General features: G+C 53.7%; 5 protein-coding genes across 5 annotated transcripts; all 5 read right to left on the reverse strand.

Moving 5' to 3' along the window:
- Positions 1 to 352: 352 nt before the first annotated feature.
- JKF63_05870 (uncharacterized protein) lies at positions 353 to 1,318 on the reverse strand (the record flags this gene model as incomplete). Its single annotated transcript, XM_067901824.1, has 1 exon — positions 353 to 1,318. The coding sequence occupies one exon, from the start codon at positions 1,316 to 1,318 to the stop codon at positions 353 to 355; it is 966 nt and encodes a 321-aa protein (XP_067757530.1).
- A 6,970-nt stretch (positions 1,319 to 8,288) lies between these two features.
- JKF63_05872 (uncharacterized protein) lies at positions 8,289 to 11,666 on the reverse strand (the record flags this gene model as incomplete). The annotated part of the gene is made up of 1 exon (XM_067901825.1): positions 8,289 to 11,666. The coding sequence occupies one exon, from the start codon at positions 11,664 to 11,666 to the stop codon at positions 8,289 to 8,291; it is 3,378 nt and encodes a 1,125-aa protein (XP_067757531.1).
- Positions 11,667 to 12,326: 660 nt separating this feature from the next.
- JKF63_05873 (uncharacterized protein) lies at positions 12,327 to 13,562 on the reverse strand (the record flags this gene model as incomplete). Its single annotated transcript, XM_067901826.1, has 1 exon — positions 12,327 to 13,562. The coding sequence occupies one exon, from the start codon at positions 13,560 to 13,562 to the stop codon at positions 12,327 to 12,329; it is 1,236 nt and encodes a 411-aa protein (XP_067757532.1).
- A 1,050-nt stretch (positions 13,563 to 14,612) lies between these two features.
- On the reverse strand, positions 14,613 to 15,497 carry JKF63_05874 (uncharacterized protein; the record flags this gene model as incomplete). The annotated part of the gene is made up of 1 exon (XM_067901827.1): positions 14,613 to 15,497. The coding sequence occupies one exon, from the start codon at positions 15,495 to 15,497 to the stop codon at positions 14,613 to 14,615; it is 885 nt and encodes a 294-aa protein (XP_067757533.1).
- A 3,992-nt stretch (positions 15,498 to 19,489) lies between these two features.
- On the reverse strand, positions 19,490 to 20,338 carry JKF63_05875 (uncharacterized protein; the record flags this gene model as incomplete). The annotated part of the gene is made up of 1 exon (XM_067901828.1): positions 19,490 to 20,338. One exon carries the CDS (start codon positions 20,336 to 20,338, stop codon positions 19,490 to 19,492), a length of 849 nt encoding a protein of 282 aa, XP_067757534.1.
- Positions 20,339 to 21,697: the final 1,359 nt, after the last annotated feature.

Consider the following 21,697-nt stretch of genomic DNA (forward strand, 5'->3'; position numbering starts at 1 on the left):
CTTGGTGCTGTGGGGGACGGGGATGGAGGGTTCACGTCTTTTTCTGAAACACGCACGGTACAAGAATTGGGGTGTGGAGAGAGCGAGATGTACGGAAATGAAGAGAAACCTACATCAACGGTGACTGAGTGGATCCTTCATGACAAAAAGTGCACGGACAACAAACCAAAATACATGATCCTATGCCTTGAGTAAGGCAAGACACGGCTGGGCATATTCCAGATTGCAGGAAGTGATATGTGTGGTAATGGCTACACCACCGCTTTTTAAAGTCTCTTTGGTCTGTAATGAACGTTAATATCGACACTCGCTAGGACACGTGGAAAGAGAAAAGAAAGGGACAGCAAACGACTCATGTACAACAGCATTCGTTCGTCTGTCGGTTATGGCGCTGTCCACTCCAGTGATCTCGGGAACTGCTCGTGGTTGACAAACGGAAGGTCCTGCAAGTCTTTCTCTGGGTGATGTTGCTCCATCTGCTGAACCGGGATTGATGCATGAGCCACGTCTGATCTTCCTCGAACGGAGTCTGATCAACCTTTCCTGGCACCTGTTGCATCGGCCACAGCTTGTTCACATTGTACACCGGCGCCGGCTCGTCCTGGAGCGCCAGCTCTTTGTCCAGATACCTTGCGGTGTAGGCGAGCCAGTTGTCGCTTGACATCCGCTCCTGCGGCGTGGTGGGAAACCGCGAGGTTGGGGTATGGTATTCGTGGGGGAACTGGGCCGCGTTGGGGGGAAGGCTCGGTATATCGCCGATCGCGCCAACCGCCTGTTCACCAAGCGTGCGCGCCAACAGGGCGTCTGTGGCGGCCTGAGGTCGAAGCTGGGGATGGATAATACGGCGTGGCGTCGTTGCACTCGCAGGCACGTTCACCACAGAGCGAGCTGACACATCCGCCTCCTGCGAATCAGCGCCATTGCAGGCCAGCAGGTCCTCCTTACTGCAGCCCAGCCTGGCAGCGATAGACTCCCAGGTGTCAGTGTCGAACACCGGCTCGAGTGCCGCAAACGAGGACTCCCTTGACGCCGCGGTGGCCGTGTACGGCACCACCAACTCCTTGACAGCGGGATCAAAGGTGCCGTCGCCAGAGTCGGCCGCGGCGAGATAAGTCAGAGCGGCGGCTCCATTCGCCTGCTGCAACTCCTCAATCGAGCAGCCGAGCAGTTCTGCCGCCATGCGCCAGGACGTGATCGCCGATTTCCCGTCGCCACGATGTAGTGGCAAAATAGCCGGAGTTGGGCTGAAGCTGGTCAAGCGTCGCCTCGCACCTCCGGGAACGTTCACCGCAACGCCAGCGACCACCTCGTCCATCATGTCATTCGCGGCCTTGAGTTCTGTTTCCGAGCACCCGAGCCGCTGGGCAAGAGATGACCAGCTGTCACCTTCTCTGGCAAGTTCCACGCTCAGATAATTCACGGGCGCGCTCTGCCAATCGAGTGCAAAGGAGAACAGGCGGTGGTGCTCGTGGGAAGGCTTGCTCTCTGTGTCGTGCTCAGTTGGAAAACGGCGCTATCGTGCACCACATTGCGTCGATATGTGGTGTGGAACTCGCAACTTGTCTGACGATGCAACCAGTGACGAATGCCATACATCCGCTGCTCGAACTCGGTACTTTGAAATGGCATCTTGACAACCACAACGCGAAAATATTTGCGAAATTCATAGTGCGCAGTGGACATCTCGAGCTCTGTGAAAGATGTGTCCGAGGAAGAGGTCCAGAACTCAGCCAGCCGGGTCCACGGCTCCATCTTCTCCACGTAGGGCCATGAAACGTTCGCATCATATATGTTCGATGTTCCCGGAATGGGAACGTTCGCACGGTTAATGAGACTGACACAGTGCTCCTCCAATCGCTCCAACTCGGCGCGTAGAAAGTGCGCCACCTCTTCGGAATCATAATAGTCAGGGCCACCAAACGGCCCCTTCAACGATGCACCAAATGCCGCCACCAAGTCGGGGTCTACGGCGCCCCCGCTTGTGAGGCTCTCGAGATTCGCGCGAACGCTTTTCAGCCTCTCCTCTACTACCTGGCGTCCCACATCCTTGACAAACATCACTATGTCGTCGGCAAGCTTCATCACATGGTGGTCCCAAAATCCCTCAAGCACGATACGGTACGTCACCTCCGAGGCACTGACGCCGTTATCGCTCGTGTTCTCAAAGACAAAACGCCTGTTGCGCACCTTGGCCACTTCGTACTCGTACCAGTCTTCCGTGTTCCAACGAAAGGGAAAGACGGAGCGGTCAGCCGGTATCTGGCCCGCAAAGGGAAGGGGCTCCTCTAATCGCCCAACGTCTCGCTGAACCTCGAGCGGGCTCAACACCCTTGCGTGATGCAGACGCTCGGCCACTGCACGAGTCATTATCGTTTCAGGCGTTGGGTTAACCATGGCAGTCTCAGTGGTGTTCATCTTTGTTAGGTACGCCTCACGGAAGGGAAACCCCTTGGCGCCTTTTCCCCGTGATGCAAGAGGTGTGTAGCGGCTAAATTTTCGCAGTTGCTCGACGTACTCACGACTCTTTGAGTCGAACTCATTGTATGGCCTCTGCCTCCTGCGCTTCCGTTGCCGTAGCCGCCTCGCCTGCCTCCATTTGAATAATTTCGTCCCTGGTAACTCTTTTGGTTTGTTTGACGCGTTTGCGTGCGCGGGCGTTCGTTCAACATCCGAGAAGCAAGCTCACGATCGTTGGCATTGAGAGTGTCCAACTTTGCGTGCAGCGTAGCGGCGAATTCTTCCCAGCTGCTCAAGTCCATCGCTCCAATTGTTGACCCGTCCGTGCCCACAATTTGCGCATACGCAGCTCCACCTTCCAGCGGGTCACATTTATCATCTTTTGCGTTCCGAAACGGGCTTTTGATTTTTCTGGTGTAACCAGCGCCGCCTTCAAATTCCGCCTTTTTAGTCATTACTGCAGCCTGCGCTGTTTCCATCATGACCCGTGTGAATCTCGCTAAACGCGGCGTTTGTGGAAGCAGCGGCTCGTTGACTTCCTGGAGAATTTTGCGCCATGTGCGCATCTGGGCTCCCATTGCCCTTGCAACATGCACGTTGTACCGGAAAAGGCGCGTCGCCTTAGGTTCTTCGAAAAACATATCGAACCATAAAGCGATCCGCTCCCTATCGCTCAATTCTTTCAGCTCCGGCCCGGATAGGCCGAGCAGGATTACCGCAGACGCCGCCACGACCGGTGTCACCTGTGATGCTTCGATTGCCGCTTCCAGTCTTTCCTGTAGTCCTTCTAACGGGTCTCCCGTTGTTTGGCGGAGGCTCCGGAGCGCCTCGATAGCCTGTTTGTCTGCATCTTCCATATTCATGCACTCACAGATCAGTATGTCTTCGGAGTTTGTTTGCGCCTCCACCGTGTTGTGCGTAACATCCAGCTCTTCTGGGGTCGTGCTGGTGTTGTTTGAGGTGGCAGATGCGAGCTTTTCCTCCATTTGCTTCAATGTCGTGGCCATGCTCTTACACAAAGGTGGAAGCTGATGAAGCTCCATAGCTCCCTCGAGGTACATTTTCTTTACTGTCATGGCAGTGTCTCGCGTTGCGGCGTTGGAAAGGTACATGTCCAAAATCCCCTCCAGCTCCTCCGCTGTGAGTCTTCGGTTTTGCTCCATTGTTGCGTTGATGCGTGATGGGTCGTTTGGAAAACGGCGTCCGTTTAATCCTTGACTGCGTGACTGAGTGCGTGCGTTTTCGTGTCAGAATTCGTTTTTGTTTTCGTTTTTGCGTCAGAGACCGCATTAAACCCACTTAGATTACTTACTGGATTTGTATCCAATTCCAGAAGAGACAGAAGTAGAAGGAGAGAGAACGAATAATCATTCGATGAAGAGATAACAAACATACACACATGTGACATCACATTTGTAGAAAACCACTTCAGGAGCATACCGGCACACAAGCTGCACTGGACCAAACCGTCCCGGGTACACCCGGGTCCGGGGTACCAAAATACATTCGGACCAGACATCTCGGACGAAACCCGGACATGCATTCATCAGAAATCCTCCGCACCACACACTGCATAGCAGTGAATGTGCGTCACTCACTCGGAAAGCCGGCCGACCACATGGTACCCGACCCCCTCGCTCGGACCCCCCCTCCCGTGTAGAACTTTCAATCCATCCAGAAAATCATGTACCATTCGATTGCCTCCGTCGAAAAGACTTCGCCAATGAAACCCTAATGCCACCGACCTGTGTGAGATGTGTCGCGAAAGAAGGAGGCCGAGGGGGAGTGAGGGAGGCGTGGCCTGAGGTGGGGCAAGTCATGGCATGATTCTTCGCGACCCCGATGGGAAGCGGCAAGGCAGGCACGCGACTACAGCCGCGTGGCCGCGTAACTGGGGTTCCGTTCGTCCACCCTTCGCGTCCAGTCGCGTGTGGGACACGTCACGTCGTCTACATCTCTGTTGTGTGTTTTTTCTTGTGGCTTGGCACCGGTACCGGGGAAGCCCCCCATAGCGCGCGGTTAGCCAGAAACCACTCTTGCATCTTTTCTTCCTTCGAAGTTCTTCATCTCATGGTGTGCGTATGTGTGTGTGCAGGGTTGGTCGTCACACTTCTCCGCCCTCCTCGCGGGGCCGCTCTTCGCATAGCGGGCACCACGTTTGGCGGAGAAACGGCACACCGATGGGAGCTACACGCTCCACCTCCAGCAACCCCGTCGCGTCAACCCCAAAGTGGCGCGAGTAGGCGTCAGCCGGATTCTGCGCACCCTCGACGTAGAAAAACACTACGTCGATGCCTCTGTCATACCAGAGGTCATATGTGTACTCGAAAAGTTTGTTCAGTGCATAGCCTCTGCCAATGCCACCGAAACCGTTCAGGTGCTTTTGTGCAATCACAATCGCCCGGTGATCCGTTGCCAGCGCGATGCGTGCACCATCTGGAACGCGATGGTGTTCCACAATGCATCGCAGCATCAGTTGCGCGGCGCGAGGTTCCGCATGTGCCGAGTACCTCGCCTGGAACCGGTCCGCCTCGAGGTCCGGATCTCCTAGTTTACCGTCCGGATTCCTATGGCATTGTTGCTGGTATTTTCGCAGTTTCTCCAGCACGCGGGTCGCCTCGCCATCCTCACCGCAGAGCTGCTGCTCCAGGTCCTCAGCCCACCGCTGTCGAATTGCTCTCCTGTGGTGTGCGCCTCGTTCGCGCAGCTCGGTCCACGTTCCTCTGCATCCTGGTTTCCCTTTTCTTCTGTCTCGAAGATGGTTTTAGAATGCTCTGGCCCGCTCGTGTGGTGCGTGTCGTGGGGCGTTTCCGATTCGGCGGAGACTTTTTCGACTGCTTTAAACCACCGCCTCCGTGGAGAGCGTCGCGTGATCCGGATGATTGGACCGCGTCATCCATTTTTGTACGCTTCCAAGGCATCTTCGCGATTTCATCGTAAAAGAAATCTTTCCTAGACACCGGGTGGTTCGTGAGTACCTTTCTCATTTTCGTGAGGAAATAATCACGAGGCGGGTGATACTGCGACGCTGCAAAAAATAATCGTCGTAAACACCGTGGCAAATCGCGACGGTGATCAACCATTAATTGTAAATGATGGCTGAAAAATGCCGCGGACATGAACAAACCGCAATTATTGCTATAGCGTTCCTGACGTGGCGAAAATTGTTTCACCAAACGCAAAGCCGGCCAAACCTTTTTGAGGTTCTCATTGAGTTGTTGCTCCAAGATTGGGGATGGTGCGGAATCATAAAGGGATAACTGAATGCCTGTTGCATCCTCGTCGTCTTGCTCCAAAATGCCCGCTATCCAATGCTTCATAATAAAGATTGGAAAATAAACAAAGCCGTGCTCGCGCACCATCTTCGTAAGTTGTTGGGTTTTATCACGGTCCAAGTACACCATTGTATCCGACGGAACGATGCGTTTTGGTGGGAGGTACTGCTCGTAAATTGCGTCGAGTTTTATGATGTTTTGCCTTCGAGCATATCGCCGCCCCACACCTCCTTGCCGAATTCGCGGGCAATATTCGACATATTTTTTGGTGTGTGTGTGGATCCCTCCTTCAAAACGACGGCTGCCGTTCCGCCGTGCATCAGTTTTTTGGATTTTCCTGCGGTTCGCCTCCTCGGTATGTGTGGCCTCTGCCTCCTGCGTTTCCGTTGCCGTAGCCGCCTCGCCTGCCTCCATTTGAATAATTTCGTCCTTGGTAACTCTTGTAATTTGTGGGGGCGTCTGAGCGGTATTGAGTGCTTTGGCGCGTTTGCGCGCGCATGCGTTCTTTCATCATCCGAGAAACAAGCTCACGATCATTGGCATTGAGAGTGTCCAACTTTGCGTAAAGAGTGGCGGCGAATTCATCCCAGCTGCTCAAGTCCATCGCTCCAATTGTTGACCCGTCCGTGCCCACTATTTGCGCATACGCAGCTCCACCTTCAAGCGGGTCACATTTATCCTCTGTCGCATCCCGAAACGGACTTTTGGTTTTTCTGGTGTAACCAGCGCCGCCTTCAAATTCCGCCTTTTTAGTCATTACTGCAGCTTGCGCTGTTTCCATCATGCCCCGTGTGAATCTCGCTAAACGCGGCGTTTGTGGAAGCAGCGGCTCGTTGACTTCCTGGAGAATTTTGCGCCATGTGCGCATCTGGGCTCCCATTGCCCTTGCAACATGCACGTTGTACCGGAAAAGGCGCGTCGCCTTGGGTTCTTCGAAAAACATATCGAACCATAAAGCGATCCGTTCCCTATCGCTCAATTCTTTCAACTCCGGTCCGGATAGACCGAGCAGGATTACCGCCGACGCTGCCATGACTGGTGTCACCTGTGATGCTTCGATTGCCGCTTCCAGTCTTTCCTGCAGTCCTTCTATCGGGTCTGCGGTTGCCCTGATCTCTCTGATGGCCTGTTTGTCTGCATCTTCCATATTCATGCACTCACAGATCAGTATGTCTTCGGAGTTTGTTTGCGCCTCCACTGTGTTGTGTTGAATCCTCGCGTCACCGTCCAACGGCGTCGTTTGGTCCCTTTCCTTGTCCTTTTCAAGACTCATCGCCAGGCGCACAAGCTCTTCGTGATACCTTTCCGCTGAAATGATCCCTTGTTTGCGGAGACCTCTCCACGTCTTCGCTCTAGTCGACGTGCTTGGGTTGTTCAAAAAGAAACTGATGTCCACATCGCCCTCCTCGGTGGGAAGCGAAGCGATATCCGTCGTCTTGCTCATTGTTAAGCGTGAATGTTGTGGGGTACAATCGTCTTTTTGTGACGTGGCGGAACTTCTTGAACGGCTAGATGACGAGAAGCTGCGGATCTGCGTGACTGAGTGCGTTCGGTATTTTTTGTGCAAAATGTGTTTTTGTTTTCGTTTTTGCGTCAGAGACCGCATTAAACCCACTAAGATTACTTACTGGATTTGTATCCAATTCCATAAGAGACAGAGGTAGAAGGAGAGAGAACGAATAATCATTCGGTAAAGAGATAACAAACATACACACATGTGACATCACATTTGTAGAAAACCACTTCAGGAGCATATCGGCACACAAGGTGCACGGGACCAAACCGTCCCGGGTACACCCGGGTCTGGGGTACCAAAAATACACCAGGACCAGACATCTCGGACGAAACCCGGACATGCATTCGCCAGAAATCCCCCGCACCACACACTGCATAGCAGTGAATGTGCGTCACTCACTCGGGAAGCAGGCCGACCACATGGTACCCGACCCCCTCGCTCGGACCCCCCCTCCCGTGTAGAACTTTCAACCCGTCCAGAAAATCAAGAACCATTCGAATGCTTCCGTCGAAACGACCTCGCCAATACAACTCTAACCCTGACACTTCACTGCAGCCAGCAGCCGAAGGTGACAACGAGAACCAAATCATGACCAATAGAATGCAGAGTTCCCATTGAAGGAATAGCAGGGCTAAGCTTGAAATGTGGGTTTTTTTTTGTGAGGACTAAAAGAAAGACAAGTGAAACACGAGCAAAGAAGAAAAAGTATGCAGGACATAAAAAGGAGCAGAGGAAACCGCGGGGAAGAACCAGGGGAGGGCATCAAATGTTTAGCTACGCCTCCCGCTGCGTGAGAAACAGCGGGCCGCTTCTCTCTTCTTGTGGTCTCTCAGAAAAGGGGCCACACTTTATGGGAGTTTTAGGGCAGTGATGCGGTGCCGCAATGATTATGGGGCTAGCAGAGGCCCCGCAGGAAGCGAAACTTTTCACACATGCGACACATCAATTCATAAGCGGACTTTGTCGCTTTTCTGTCCATTACACGTAGCGACTTTAAGATGAAAAAGAAAACGAAGCCAACACACCCTTTACTCGGGCAGCTAGGTTGGGGAGTCCATGGTGAGGCGAAGGCTGACACCCATGCCTTGCAGCTCCTGGATAAGGAGTTTGAAGGCGTAGGGCATGTTGACCTTGGAGGTAGTTCCCTTTGTCTTGCAGTAAGTGCAGCGATTGTTGTAGCCGAGGTTGCCGCACACGTGGCATATGTCCGCCGTGAACATGTCGGAGCTGATAAGGAGCCGCTCGTTGAGTAGATTCGACGCCCCGTAGCCAACCATGCAGTCGCGCTCCATCTCACCGACGCGCAGACCACCACTGCGCGACCGACCCTCGGTTGGCTGCCGAGTCAGCATCGATCGTGGCCCGGTCGACCGCGCGTGCATCTTGTCTGTGACCATATGCTTCAGACGCTGGTAGTAGATGGGCCCGAAAAAGACGTAGCCCTGCATCAACTCACCTGTGATCCCCGAGTAGAAAACGTCTTTTCCGTGGTAGTTGTAGCCAAACGAGAGAAGCTGCTTGCTGATGCTGTCCGCGGAGTCCCCACCAAAGGCGGTGCCGTCGCCCATCGAACCGCGGAGCGCCGCGGCCTTCGAGCAAACAAGCTCAAGCAACTTGCCAACCGTCATACGACTGGGGAAGCCGTGCGGGTTCATAATCATGTCGGGGCCAATGCCGCGCTCGTTGAACGGCATATCCACCCCGTTCACGATTAAGCCGACTACGCCTTTTTGTCCGTGGCGTGATGAGAACTTGTCCCCCGGTTCCGGGGGCCGCACCTCGCGCGTGACGACCTTCACTTTCTGATCGACGTCGAGCGACCTGTCGTAGTCGCCAGGAGGCGATATGATAACGTGGTCAATAAATGCCGGCTGGGGGTACTTGTACACCAGCGGCGCCGGTCGTGGGTCGCCACCGGCGACTGGGGTGAACTTGTTCACGAGGACGTCGTACTGTTGCACAAAGGCACCTTTGCTGGCCACACCATCTGCATTGAGCGCCTTGAACTTACCGCCACCACTGTTTTTCTCGGGAGGTAAAATCACATCAAACTCGCCTCCGGCGTACTTCTCCAAGTCCACCTCGTGCTTGCGCAACACGACGCAACGGCCGTACCCACGATCCAGCGAGGCCCTGTTGTACACCTGCGCATCTTCAATATCGTATCCGCTGTAACTCATGACGCACACCATGGCGTTGATGCCGGCGCCGAGCTTTTCGTAGTTTGTCAGTGACATGGCTTTCGTTCGGCACAGAGGTCGCTGAGGATAGGCACCGAGAAGCAGTATCGTGTCGGCCCGTATGTATTGGTTGAGCGCCACAGTACCGAGGGCCTGCTTACCCATCGCAGACTGAAAGGTGTTTCGGGCAGACTGGTTGTGGTGCGGGTACGGGATGATGCCGGCCACCACACCAAGCAGCGAAAGCGGTTCCACCTCGAGGTGGGTTGTGTATGGCCCAATATCAGAAGGGTAGACAGCGATGAGGCAGTCATTCGACTCGTTCACGTCGACGAACTCAGTTAGTCCCTCTGCCAGAAAGTCGTTGTGAGTGCAGAGGCGGTTGCGCAGCCGGTCGAGGTGAACAGAGGTGACTGCCGGCTTTCCGTCGCGGACAATGATGAGCAAGCGAACGATTCGTCCGCCATCGCTGCCGATCTGGACCGTACGCTGTCGTGGCTGCGTTGAAATAGACACGTGAGGGTGAAGACGACCCGAGCGCCTGAGAGCGCGAATACCAGCACAGAGTCGATTGGGATAACGGTGAATGCCAATTAAGATGCCGTTGAGGAAAACGCTGTGGTAGTGCAGAAAGTCGGTCGGCGTCACCGTGTCGATCTCCTCGACACCCAGTGAATGGGCAGCAGCACGCACATAGTTGTCGTTCAAGTCTAATGTAACCTGGCTAAGAGTAGCGAAGTTTTTGACCAGACCACAGCTTTCTCCCTCTGGCGTATCGCAGGGGCACACCATCCCCCATTGACTCGGCTGCAGCGAGCGGGGACCACTTACCTTGCGCGTTTTCTCAAACGATGACGCTAGCCTCGTCATCATACCGAGGCAAGCAATGTAGGAGAGACGAGAGAGCACCTGTGTGATGCCTTGTCGGTTCATGTTGAAGCGCTTCAAGTCCCACCTTCCGCTGCTGATTGCCATGCGCATGCCATTCTGAATTACCTCCATTTTGCTCTCCATCAGCTGCTTCACGTTGAATGGCTTGGTAGAGTCCTTCTTGGACAGCTGTTGATCCATCGCTGTCTTTACAACGCGGTTGAATTGTTTGAGCAAGTCCTCGAACAAGAGAGCCATCAGCGTGCCGGTGGTCTCGAATCGCTTGTTGCCGTAAAAGTCGCGCTCATCAAGCAAGGAGGCGTCGAAACTAGCCTCGATCATGCCGCGCACCATGAAACAAACGTAGAACGCCTTGTGGCGAAAATTCCAGTCCTTCTGCACTTGCGCTTCCCGGATATGGCAGAGAAGCACGTTGGCGAGGAACTCGGCTGCCTTGTCGGCCTTTGACTTGGTAACCTGCCGCTGCTGTGTTTCCTCCGCCTCCCACGTCGTCTCCTTACGCTTCTCACCGATGTACTGAAGGGCATCATTTTGCGTGACGATGTTCAGCATGCGCGCCTCCTCGAAACAGGGAAAGAGAATCTCCTGAAATTCCGGTGAGGTGCCGATGCACTGGGTGATGTGCTGGTCATTTTCCAAGCCGAGTGCCTTGAGCAAAACCATGATTGGGATGTCCTCGGTGAATGAACGATGCGTCAGTACAATCCTGCCCTTCTTGAAGGTAACGGCGCACTTGGAAATCGAGTAGTGCGTCTTGCTCTGCACGTGGGCCGAGATGTTATCGTGCTCATCTGCCTCGATTATGACACGATTCTTGCTCTGTTGCTCCTGGACCAGGCAGACCTTCTCTACACCTTTGATAATAAAGTAGCCACCAGGATCGAGCGGGCACTCGCGCATGTTCACCAGTTCCTCGCGCGTTCTGCGGTGCAAGTTGCAGCAACTCGACTTGAGCATGATGGGGATTGTACCGATTTTCACGTCTTTCTCAACTAACATCGCCCGTGAGCGGTCACGGCTGGTGTACTGAACATCCACAATCATGTCGCCTCGATAAGTCATGTCCCGGATGCGGCATTCGTGCGGAGTTACAGGTTTTGGCACGTGACCCTTGCCGACAATCTCCCGAGGACGACAGACACGAATGTTCTGATAGCGGATCAGAAAGTCGGGGTCGACGGTGCTCTTGATTTCGACGTTGGACTCGTTCAACAAGATTCGCTGCAGCTCTACCTCAATTAAGTGGTCAAACGACGCGATGTGGTGGTTGAGAATACCCCGCATACCCATGAGCGCGGGGAGCATTTCCAGCTTTTTTCGCTGGTATTCCTCCCCGAAGGCTGACATGGCGCGCGGAGCTGTGAAAATGTCGAGCGCAATATTCTGTTTGTGATCTTCCTCACGGGAGCAGCGCACACGCAGTGGGGTGTGGCGAACAGCAAATACGAAAAAAAAAAGAGCCAGCAACAGAGGGATAAAACGTTTCCACAGATCCCCTAGAAAGCGGACAAGGGAGCCATGCTCCCGAAAGCAAAGAGTTCTTGGCGCAGTCACATCGCGATTCCCAACGGATGCAATTACACAAATAGATGATGCCATTCTGCCCGCTCTAGGGAACACACCTTGGCTTCCGTCTGGGGAAATAACGCCGCATAGGTTGAACGTAGTGTACTGGGGTGGGGTATTCCACGGAGAGACGTGTGTCAGGGCTCCATCATCCTCTGAAACTGGTCAGGGCACAACGGCATCCCACATGGCAGGGTCCTCGTTTTTATTTTTTTTCCTGTTGTTTTAGTGAGATCGTCTCTCTCAAAACACACGACAGGGGTCTACCATACCCCGTTACACGAGTTACAGTGGAGGGTTGAAAACTGCGACCTCGGCTATCGATGACATTATAAAAGGGGAGACAACGACGAGGACACGCATAAGCCAGCGCAGAAGAGATGCGAGCACATGAGGGGATGGTGGAAGCAGGCGCCGCGCACAGGTCCAATGATTGCCTGGTCAGGAGCGTTGTGGTGCTGAAAGCTTGTGTAGTCTGTACTGGAGCTTCGCACGAAGATCACGCAGTTCCTCTACCCTTGCACGAGCCTTCGCAAGAGCATCACTGTCGGCGTCTTCAGCCGGCCCCTGTCGCACGGCAGCCTCCCCGTCACGATCTCGCTTTGCGCTACGCTTGGCTTGGCTCGGTGGGAGGGCGCACTGTATAACACGGTAGTTGCCCTGCGAAGGATCGACGGGATTCTTGTCCAGAGGCGCACAAACCCCCTTCACGAGCAGCGAGGCTCGCGGCACAACGCAGCAGCTGAGCAGCCGACCCTTTTGGGGGCTGATGCACTCCTTCACGAGCCCCCCTTCTCGAATATCAAACGACAGGACGGCACCGCCTTCGCTAGCCGTGAGCACGAGCGACGGTGCTGACGGCAGGCAACGGAGAAACATAATTGGTGAGTTGTGGCCATCTGCGCTGGGTGATCGCAGGATCGGCTCTCGGAGACTACCGTCTTCCCGAAATCCAGTGCAAACCCCATTAGTTGCACTGTAGAGCTCGGTAAAGAACAAAAATCCCTTTTGTGTGCCTGCGATGATTGATGCGTCGTCAAGACTCACAGCCACAGCTGTGACGGCATCCCCGACCGTGATGGAGCGGAGCTGCTCCCCTGTGTTGGGGTCTACAAGACGACAGGTGCGGTCACTAGATCCAGTGAGAAGCACGTTGGAGTGGTTGAGGAAAGTGCAACAGCAAACATCGAGGGAGTGTCCGGCGAACACGCACCGCGGAACGACTTCACGCATACGAAGTGAGGCTATTGTCGCCAAATTCCATACCTTGCAAACAGAGTCCTCGGACGCTGTTGCGACGAGGGAGTCATCGGCGGAGATGGCGACACAGTGCACCGCACGCAAGTGACCCTTGTAGTTCTTAATAAGGTCGCCAGAGTGCAAGTTCCAGAGAAGGACGGTTCCGTTAGCCGTGCCCGCAATCATAAAGGTGCCGCATCGAGTGACAGCGCAGCTCGTGACTAGCTCTGGTGTGAAAACGCGCTGGAGGGGCTGCTGCGTCGCTGCGGAGAGGAAAACAGCGCAGTTGCGTGTTTGGTGCGCGATCACTGCCTGGCTGATGGGGGAGTAAATCAATGCGTTTCTAGCCACTTCACCAATAGTGTAGTTGCGCAGCACGGTGTGAGTCTCCACGTCAACCAACTGGCCACGCATTCCGTCTCGCGCAAGAAACAGCATAAGGTAGAAAGCGCCGCACAGCAGAGTGCGGATTATTGTGTGGTAACTGTTTCCTTGGCCCACGTGAGTCGGAGCAAAAAAAAAAACCGTTTTATCGAGAAAAAGAGTGACAGAGTGGATAGAGATGGCTGTTCGGATCGAAAACAGCGGTGAGAAGCAGCATAATTGAAACCGGTGTTAGGGTCACCGAAAAGGTATTCCCGAGGGCCCAGGAGTTTTACATGATGTGAGTCAGTCAGTCAGTCAGTCGGTCGAGGGGGAGGAGGGGGGGGGGGGGAGGGCGCGCGTGCTACCGTAAGATAGCCGAATGGTAAAAATGATTCGGCACCACATCAGCCGAACCAGTCGTTTCTTACTTGTGCAAAATTAGAGAAAAGTATTAGAAACAGGCGGAAAGGGTGAAGGTGCCCTCATTGGCGCTTGCTGAGTACACTTCTGTGGGAAGGAATGGCATTCGATGACTGGAAGCGCTGTTGCTCTACACACTCCCAAATTTCCCTGTTTGTTTGTTAGGCAAGGAAGCCGTTTTTGTCCAAACATGTTCATCAAGTGTGCGTGTGTGTGTGCACGACACAACAGGAAGAGAAAAAACTAAAATGAAAAACAATAAAGAAATTGTCGCACCAAAAGAAAACATGCACGCACAGAAGTGTGCGCGACATGACGCACTATGCGGATATATATAAGGTGTAGCAGAGGTTAAAACCTCGTGGGGGGAATGTACAAGTATTTGGCTCCGACACCGAGCAATCAAACAGCCTATTGAACGAGAGAGAGGATGACTAGGCAGTGGTTATCACAGGTCAGAGGGGAGCAGCCTGTCGGCCCAGCTCGGTCGTGCTATGGGGTACCACGCGCACGCCTTGGGTGCAAAAGACCTGCCTCTCTTCTCGCAATCTATGGGTGAGGAATCCGGGAGGGGGAGGGAGGGGGGGGGGGGAAGGGGAGGGACGAAGACTGTGCTCAGCAAGAGGGGTAGTAGATATACAATGAACACTACCGGAGACTTCCCTCCCGCTTTTGACACAGACACACGCCAGCACAACGAAGTCAAGTGCGCTTCACATAACAGAAAAACGGACCGGCCTGGGAGCACCACTCAACGCTGTCCGGCTGCCACTCAAAATCGAACATGTCGAACTTCTCGAACGCGTCAGGGTCGCGAAGGCGGGACACGGAGCGGGAATGCGGGTAAAGATCTTCGAAGCACATTACGCGCGACCCACGCGGAGTGCTGCGCAGCCGCTCCGATAGGTAGTGATTCACCGATTTGGGCAACAGCAAATTGGCTGCCCAGATAACACAACTTCCAGAAAAGTATGTAGGATCACGCAGAATAGTGCAAAAATCGGCGCAGATGATCTCCACACTAAGGCTGCGCTTGAACTTGGACTCAAAAATGGGCCGAAGAAACGACCACGCTTCCTTTGCAAGCTCCGCATTGTGGGGGTTAATCTCCACCCCGACGCACCGCGCACCTGTCAAGGCGGCAACCTGGAAAAGGACACTGCCGTTACCGCAACCAAGATCATAAAATGTTTCCTCAGCCGCCACGTTGGCAATGCGAACTAGTCGAGTGACGAAGAGTGGCAAGATAGACTTGGCGCAGAGCTCACGTCTCTTGACGCGCTCCGTCTCCCGCTTCAGCGAAAGAGACGTATAGCAGTGCTTCAGCTGCTCGTCAAACCATACGCAGTGGCATGAGTTGGTCGGGCAGTGAAGGCAGCCAGACCTGTTCGGCTTGTTTCGCAATAAAAGACGATACGGATTCCCTGGTGTCCCATCGCCAAGCTCCCCTGCGGAAAAGGGCGACTCCTGCGCGGTTGCACTTCTTGCAGCCTTTACCGGCTGGCCTCCTGTGTCCTCAGCACGGCGAAGACGTTTGTGCATTGAAAAATGCAGTGAACAGCTAAATGGTTTCGTACACCGTAACATTGGTGATGGAGGAACAAAAAAAAGAAGAAACGTGGATAAAGGGGGGAAGAGACCGGCAGTGGGGATTGAGCGCTACTGCATAAACGTCAAAAATGCCAGAAAGAGCATTCAAACTCACAAAAACATGGGTCGCGTGGGACGTCCTTGACCAGTGTGGCGCATAGAACACTACGAGCAGCAGGGATGGGACGGAATAGCCTGGGCAACAGAAACGGTGCGCGTGATGTAACTAAAGCAGCCAAACGTGGAAGTCGGGAAATAGCCGGAGGCGGTTGACGGCAGTGCGGCTGGGGTGGGCGTCGATAGATACTCATACACTTCTCCTCCACCTGACCCACCTGTCTAGTGTTACTGCCCTCAACTCGCACACACTTCGAGACAAGAGTGGTGAGCTCATGTACGAAATGTTCGGTTGTGGCCTAATTTTCAACGGCGAGCGATGATGAAAAAAGATCGAAAATGAAGAGGAGCAAAAAAAAATCACTCAACTAGTGACAGCATTGAATGTAGACCGCGTAATCAATAAAGATGCGCTAGGCCAGTGTACATAGCAGCGTATTCCCTCACCCACACCTCTTACATTATAATGTGAGACGTCTCCCTATGTGCATCGGGTAACGGGGAAAGTCGGGTAGATGCGGTGTGTGAGGTCGCTTGCAGGGGGAAAGAAAGGGTCAGCCTAAGGCTCGGATCGAGGGACGCGACTCTCGGAAAAGGTGACAAGTAGGAAGGCAGAGGTGTTCCCACATCATGCCTGTCTCGCCAAAGTGGGGATAAAAAGATGTAAAAAGATTTTTGAAAAAATATATTACACGGGATGCAAATGGGAGACGCTTCAAAAAAGAGGAGGGAACAGTGAATCAGTAGCCCCGAGGAACACGAATCTCCCCAGTCGCTCTCCTCCCTTATTCAACCCCAAGCACACACACACACACACAGGAAAGAGACGCCAGAGCACACCTAATATGCTGGGCATCAACGCAACGGGTGGAAAAGGGAAAAAAGGAAGGAACTAACAGAGAGCAACAGTGGGGAGTGTGTGAAGTAAGGCGGACAGGCATGCAAATGGAAAAGCGGTGTAAAGAAGCAAAAAGAAATCGTGTAAAAAGAACGTGGTAAGGAGATGCGACACAGGGACCTGATGCAACCGTCTATCAATGCAAAAAAAAAAAGAGAACAGGCCGGAAAAGCTGAGAGGCCGAATCCTCACGGGTGAGCGAGAGCCGATCCAACACAGGGCACTTGAGGAATTATGTTTCCACCTACGTTCTGACACCTTGAGTGCACCCCGCATGGCACCGAGACGGTGCATTGATACCTTGAGCGAAGAAGATAGCGGAGAGAGTTGCCGTGAAGACCAGCGTGAAAACCCACCCACCGTACATCTTGAGCACTATCGCCCACCGCACGTTGCGAGCACCAACATCCAACATGCTAATCCCAACAACGGCTCCTGTGATGCAGTGCGTGGATGATACAGGGATTCCATAGGCAGAGGCAAACGACACTACAAACGCCGCGGACAACTCTGCTGAGAAGCCCCGAACGGGCGTGATTACAGTGATTTGCTCTCCCAAGAGCCGCATCAGACGCACACCAAAAGTGGCCAAGCCCACAACAAGGCCAGCACCACCTAATCCAAGAACCCAGAAGGGAATCGATGCCGTTGCCTGTACCTCCCCTGTCCGGTACACGGAAATGATGGCAGCGAATGGGCCGACAGCGTTGCTGACATCGCTTGCCCCGTGCGCGAAAGACGCGCAGACCGCGGTCAGGATCTGCAAGTAGCGGTACACCATTTCGACGCGCGGGTTGTAGAGCTGCACTTCCAACCCACTCGCTGTGACAGCGGATCGATCTGCTCGCAAAGCTACATCATTCTCCTCGACTGCGTCGTCGTCGCGCACAATTGCGCCAGGAACACCCTCGGCCATGTCGAACCTGCCACTGGTGCAGCAACTCGGTGCCAAGGCGTAAGCGGGAGCCTCGGGCGCACGTGGCGGTGACCGCGGCGCTGGCGAGGTATGTTCAGACTCCCGAGCCTCATGGGATCCCTTCAAACCGGAATCGAGTGGCAGCTCATCGAAGCGGCCACAATGGAGTAGATTTTCCTCGAGAGCGCTGACCATGCGGGCATGCTCCTCGGCCAGCTCCGTAGGCTGCTGCTCCAGCCGTCCTACACGCTGTTTCAACAGCGGGACAAAGCAACACGAAAACAACCCCGCGCCAACGCCAATTGACATCGCCACGCAGGCTGCATGGCCCACACCCCAGTGCAAGCTACTCTCGGCACCCTTGTAAATGATGAAGAAGGATTCAAAAAAAAACGTGATGGCGACGATGATCGGGAGCGTCAGTATAGCCCGCTGCACCGAGTTCTCTGGTCGAAGGACAACCCGGCGCACAATGGCGAAGATGGTGGCTGCCACTGCGCCAGTGAGGAGCGGGGAAATAAACCAGGAAGCAATAATCGGTGCTACACCCCTCACAAACGGAAACGCGGCTTGACTGGCCGCCCAGTTGACCGAGCCAGCTCCGCCGTAGACAAGAGCGAAGCCCATGACACCCCCGCAGATGCTGTGTGTTGAAGAAACGGGAAGCATCAGCCACGTTGCGCTGCTAAGCCAGCAAAAGGCAGCACCGCCAGCGCACAGCATACCGTACATAAGCATGTAGGGGTGATCTACGAAGTCAGCGATGTTGGCGATCCCCCCTGATATAGTCGCTGTTACTGCACCGCCCAGACTCAAGGCACCCGCCAGCTCACAAATAGATGCGAGAAGAACGATTTGAGGCAGTGTGAGCACTCTCGCCCCGTAGGTGGTCCCGAAGGCGTTACTGAGATCGTTCATACCCATGCCGGCGCCGGTCAGAAAAGACACAAAGACTCCAGCGACTACAATCCAGAAAAATGGCTGCATCATTGCCTGTTATCCAGCACGGAGGACTGTGTACTGGTGTGTAATTACTTCTTCTTTTGTTGTTGTTGGGGTGTGCCTGTGGAAAGCAACGAAGCCCAAACTCAGCCCATTAAACCGAAAAAAAAAATTAAGTACACAGGCCTGAGGAAACAAAAAACAAGAGCCTCCCCAAAAGCATCAAGACAGAGCGCAAGCTAGATCACCCTCGAGGAAAGACGCAGAGCACAAAATAACGCGAAGATGACAGAGTCCGCTTCCTCCCTTCGCGTTTCTTTTTCTCCCCAGGTCCACAGCGCGATAGAAAAACGAATGTAACGTTGTTGAAGCGTGCGGTGCAATACCCTTCACTGGGGTGGGGCGTCAGAAGGGCACAAGCTGAAAGAAGAGAGAAAGGCAAGGCGCAGAAACAGGGTGACTCAGACCTCACAAAAGAAAGGGAGGATAAGAAGGACCGCGTAAGTTTGGTGGAGATAGTGTGAAGAGAATCGGTGAAGATCAGGAGGAACACAGAAAAAACACTTCCAAAAGAGGGGAAAGACGCACTCACACCCTGCTGCGGTAACGAGAGGAAGAAGCGAAGGCAATGCATCGGGCCTCTGAAACAGTGCGGCGTCTCAGAGCTCGGTTGACCTTTTCCGGATTCTTAGGGCCCGAGTCATCAGGAAAACATGAGAAGCAAAGGAGCTCGTTTTTTTTTTTCAGTGGCTTCTCGAGGCATCGGTGCGTCTGTGACGCGACACTAGCTGCATGCGATTGTCATGGACAGTTTTCACCTCGCGCAGCCTCCATTTTGAACTGACGCATGAGTGGAGGCGAAAATGTGCGGCAAAACGCGGTGAAACCCAAGCTCACCGGAACCACAGATTAAAACGGATCTTTGATGTTCACGTGTGTGTGTGTGTGTATAAAAACATGCATTTTCTACACCAGTTCAATACCGCCTCACGCAACATTACAGGCCGCCCATCTGTTGGCACCAACTACGAACCACGCATGAGAGACGTCCCCACCTGAAGTGGGACCGCTGTGTGCTGAATCGTGTTTCAAAAGTATAAAGACACCACGTCCCTTCTAAAGCGTGGCACGACGACGTTCATCCAACTCCTTCCCCAAAGTCTTCATTTGGTGGAGGTAAATGATACGCGTGTACAGTTCTCGACTCTGTCTTTCTAACACTTGAACCCGCCTGCGCATGATAGCCTCGGTGCCGATAACCCGGCATACCGCCTTGAAATCCTGCGGCGTCATTCCTGTGCGCACTGAGAGCTCACGGTTCATCGAAGATTCCATGTCTCGGTAGGCTTCTTGCCACTCGCGGAAGAGAGTTTTTCGTCTGCCAAGTTCGCATGCCAGCAGCTCTCTCGCTGCAGCTCCGAAGAAAGACGACGCAATGGCATTGAAGCGGTTCCTCGCCAAAGTCACCAGCCGATGGCGGTCATATCGTTCCAGACTGGTCAGTTGCTGCACCTGATGCTCAATGCCGCTTCCACAACACGCATGTCGGGCACCAGGCCGAATGCGGGGCACACGCGCGAGTTGTGACTCTCTCCTCTTGCTCAGTAGGGCTGGTGTTCCCTTTCGGTGCAAGTTGCGTACGAGGAGTTGATGCAGATGATCTGTGTATGCGTTGTCTGATTCGGAGCGTGCGCTGCTGTTCCAGCGCGGATGCGACAGCGTTGAATGGGTGTGGGACACAGCAAAAGTATCGACATTGTTAGTCGACCCAGAGATGCGAAGGGTGTTGGCGAACCTCAACGAGCTTGTGTTGTCACTGCTCCCACTCCGGAAGACTAGCCAATTCCCCTCTTTGCTGCCGATCTTGCTAGACGAAAGAGCACAGTCGCAGAGCGGTTGCTTTGCTGCACGCTGCCACGCGCGCTCGTCGCGAATGAACGCGTTTACAGCAGCTGGAGATAGCATCGAGATTGTTCGTCGCCCTGATGATATTTGTATAGCACGCCTCCTACAGAAAGCGATTCGAAAGTCTATGTTGGTGTTAGTGTTCTAAAGTGGGCCCCTAGGAGTCACCACAGCGCATACCTTGGATAGCGGATGAGGAAGGATCACCCCTGTTGTTATCAACAAAAAAAAAAACCGCGGAAGAAGCCGTCTGGATAAATGCTGGTAGCCCCCCACCCCGAATGAGTCTTTCTCGATGGTCTCTCGATTGTGCAGTGCGGGGTGTAGAGGGTTCCGGCAGAGTCTCACACAACAGAGGAATAGTAGAGGCAAAGCAGTAGTGAACCAGAGAGAAGCGCGGGAGAGGGAAGAATAAATGTTAAGGTTAAACTAACACGCACACAGAGAGAGTGGGGGGGGGGGGGGACTGACATCCCCGTCCTCAGTTTCCATGATGGAACAAGTGAGCGATACACACTTGAACCTGAAAGGAGTGCGCAGACGATGATACCTTTCTTTTGCACACCCTAAAGTGCCTCCCCCACCCCCTTGGGGATCTTCGCGCCCAGTTGTCCGCCAACGTAGCTTCTCCCTCTCGCGGAGAAGCAAGAGTGGGCCTTGGGAGGAGGGAGGGGGGGGGTTGCCTAGATGCAAAAAAAGGTTCAGAGAAACATTAAGAGAGTAGGCGAAAGATAGTCTACCACGTCTCGTTTGTGCGTTGACACGTGAGATGGTCGGGCTGTCCTTTGTGACTTTTCGTCGTTGTAATTCACTACGCACACACACACGCACGCACGCGCCGCCACCACCACCACCACAAATACTACCACGTAAGTGTACTTACACTCACAATAATAGACACAAAACGTCCTAGTGGAAAAAAAAACACACAAACACACAAACACAATTGAGAAAGTAGCCCGATAAAGGCAAACAATGTGATCATCGTAGCCTCCAATGATGAAAACCCACATGAAAAGAGAAAGAAATGGAAGCGATAAACGAAACCAGATCATCTATGCAGTGTACCCCAACAAGCGCCCGGTGCCCCCCCTCCCTCCCTCCCTCCAAGAGCCTACTCGATGACTACAACGGGGCACCGGCACATCCTGCACGTACGCTTCTATGATGTATGTGTGCCATTCTCATACTGCTACCGAGACGTGAGGAGCAAGATAAAGTAGCAACAAATGAGAAACAGAGTGTGGATAACCCCTTCAAAACATCAGTTAGAAAGGTCCACAATTAGTGCCCATGGCGGGAAAACTATCGCACGTTTTCCAGGGGAAAAAGACCAGAAGGTGGATCCTGTGCATCAATCATATACACTCTCCCTAAACGCCACAGGAAGGCGCGGAAAAGACATGGCCTCCACACTAG

Source organism: Porcisia hertigi, chromosome 20, assembly GCF_017918235.1.
Source record: "Porcisia hertigi strain C119 chromosome 20, whole genome shotgun sequence".
Taxonomy (NCBI): Eukaryota; Euglenozoa; class Kinetoplastea; order Trypanosomatida; family Trypanosomatidae; genus Porcisia; species Porcisia hertigi.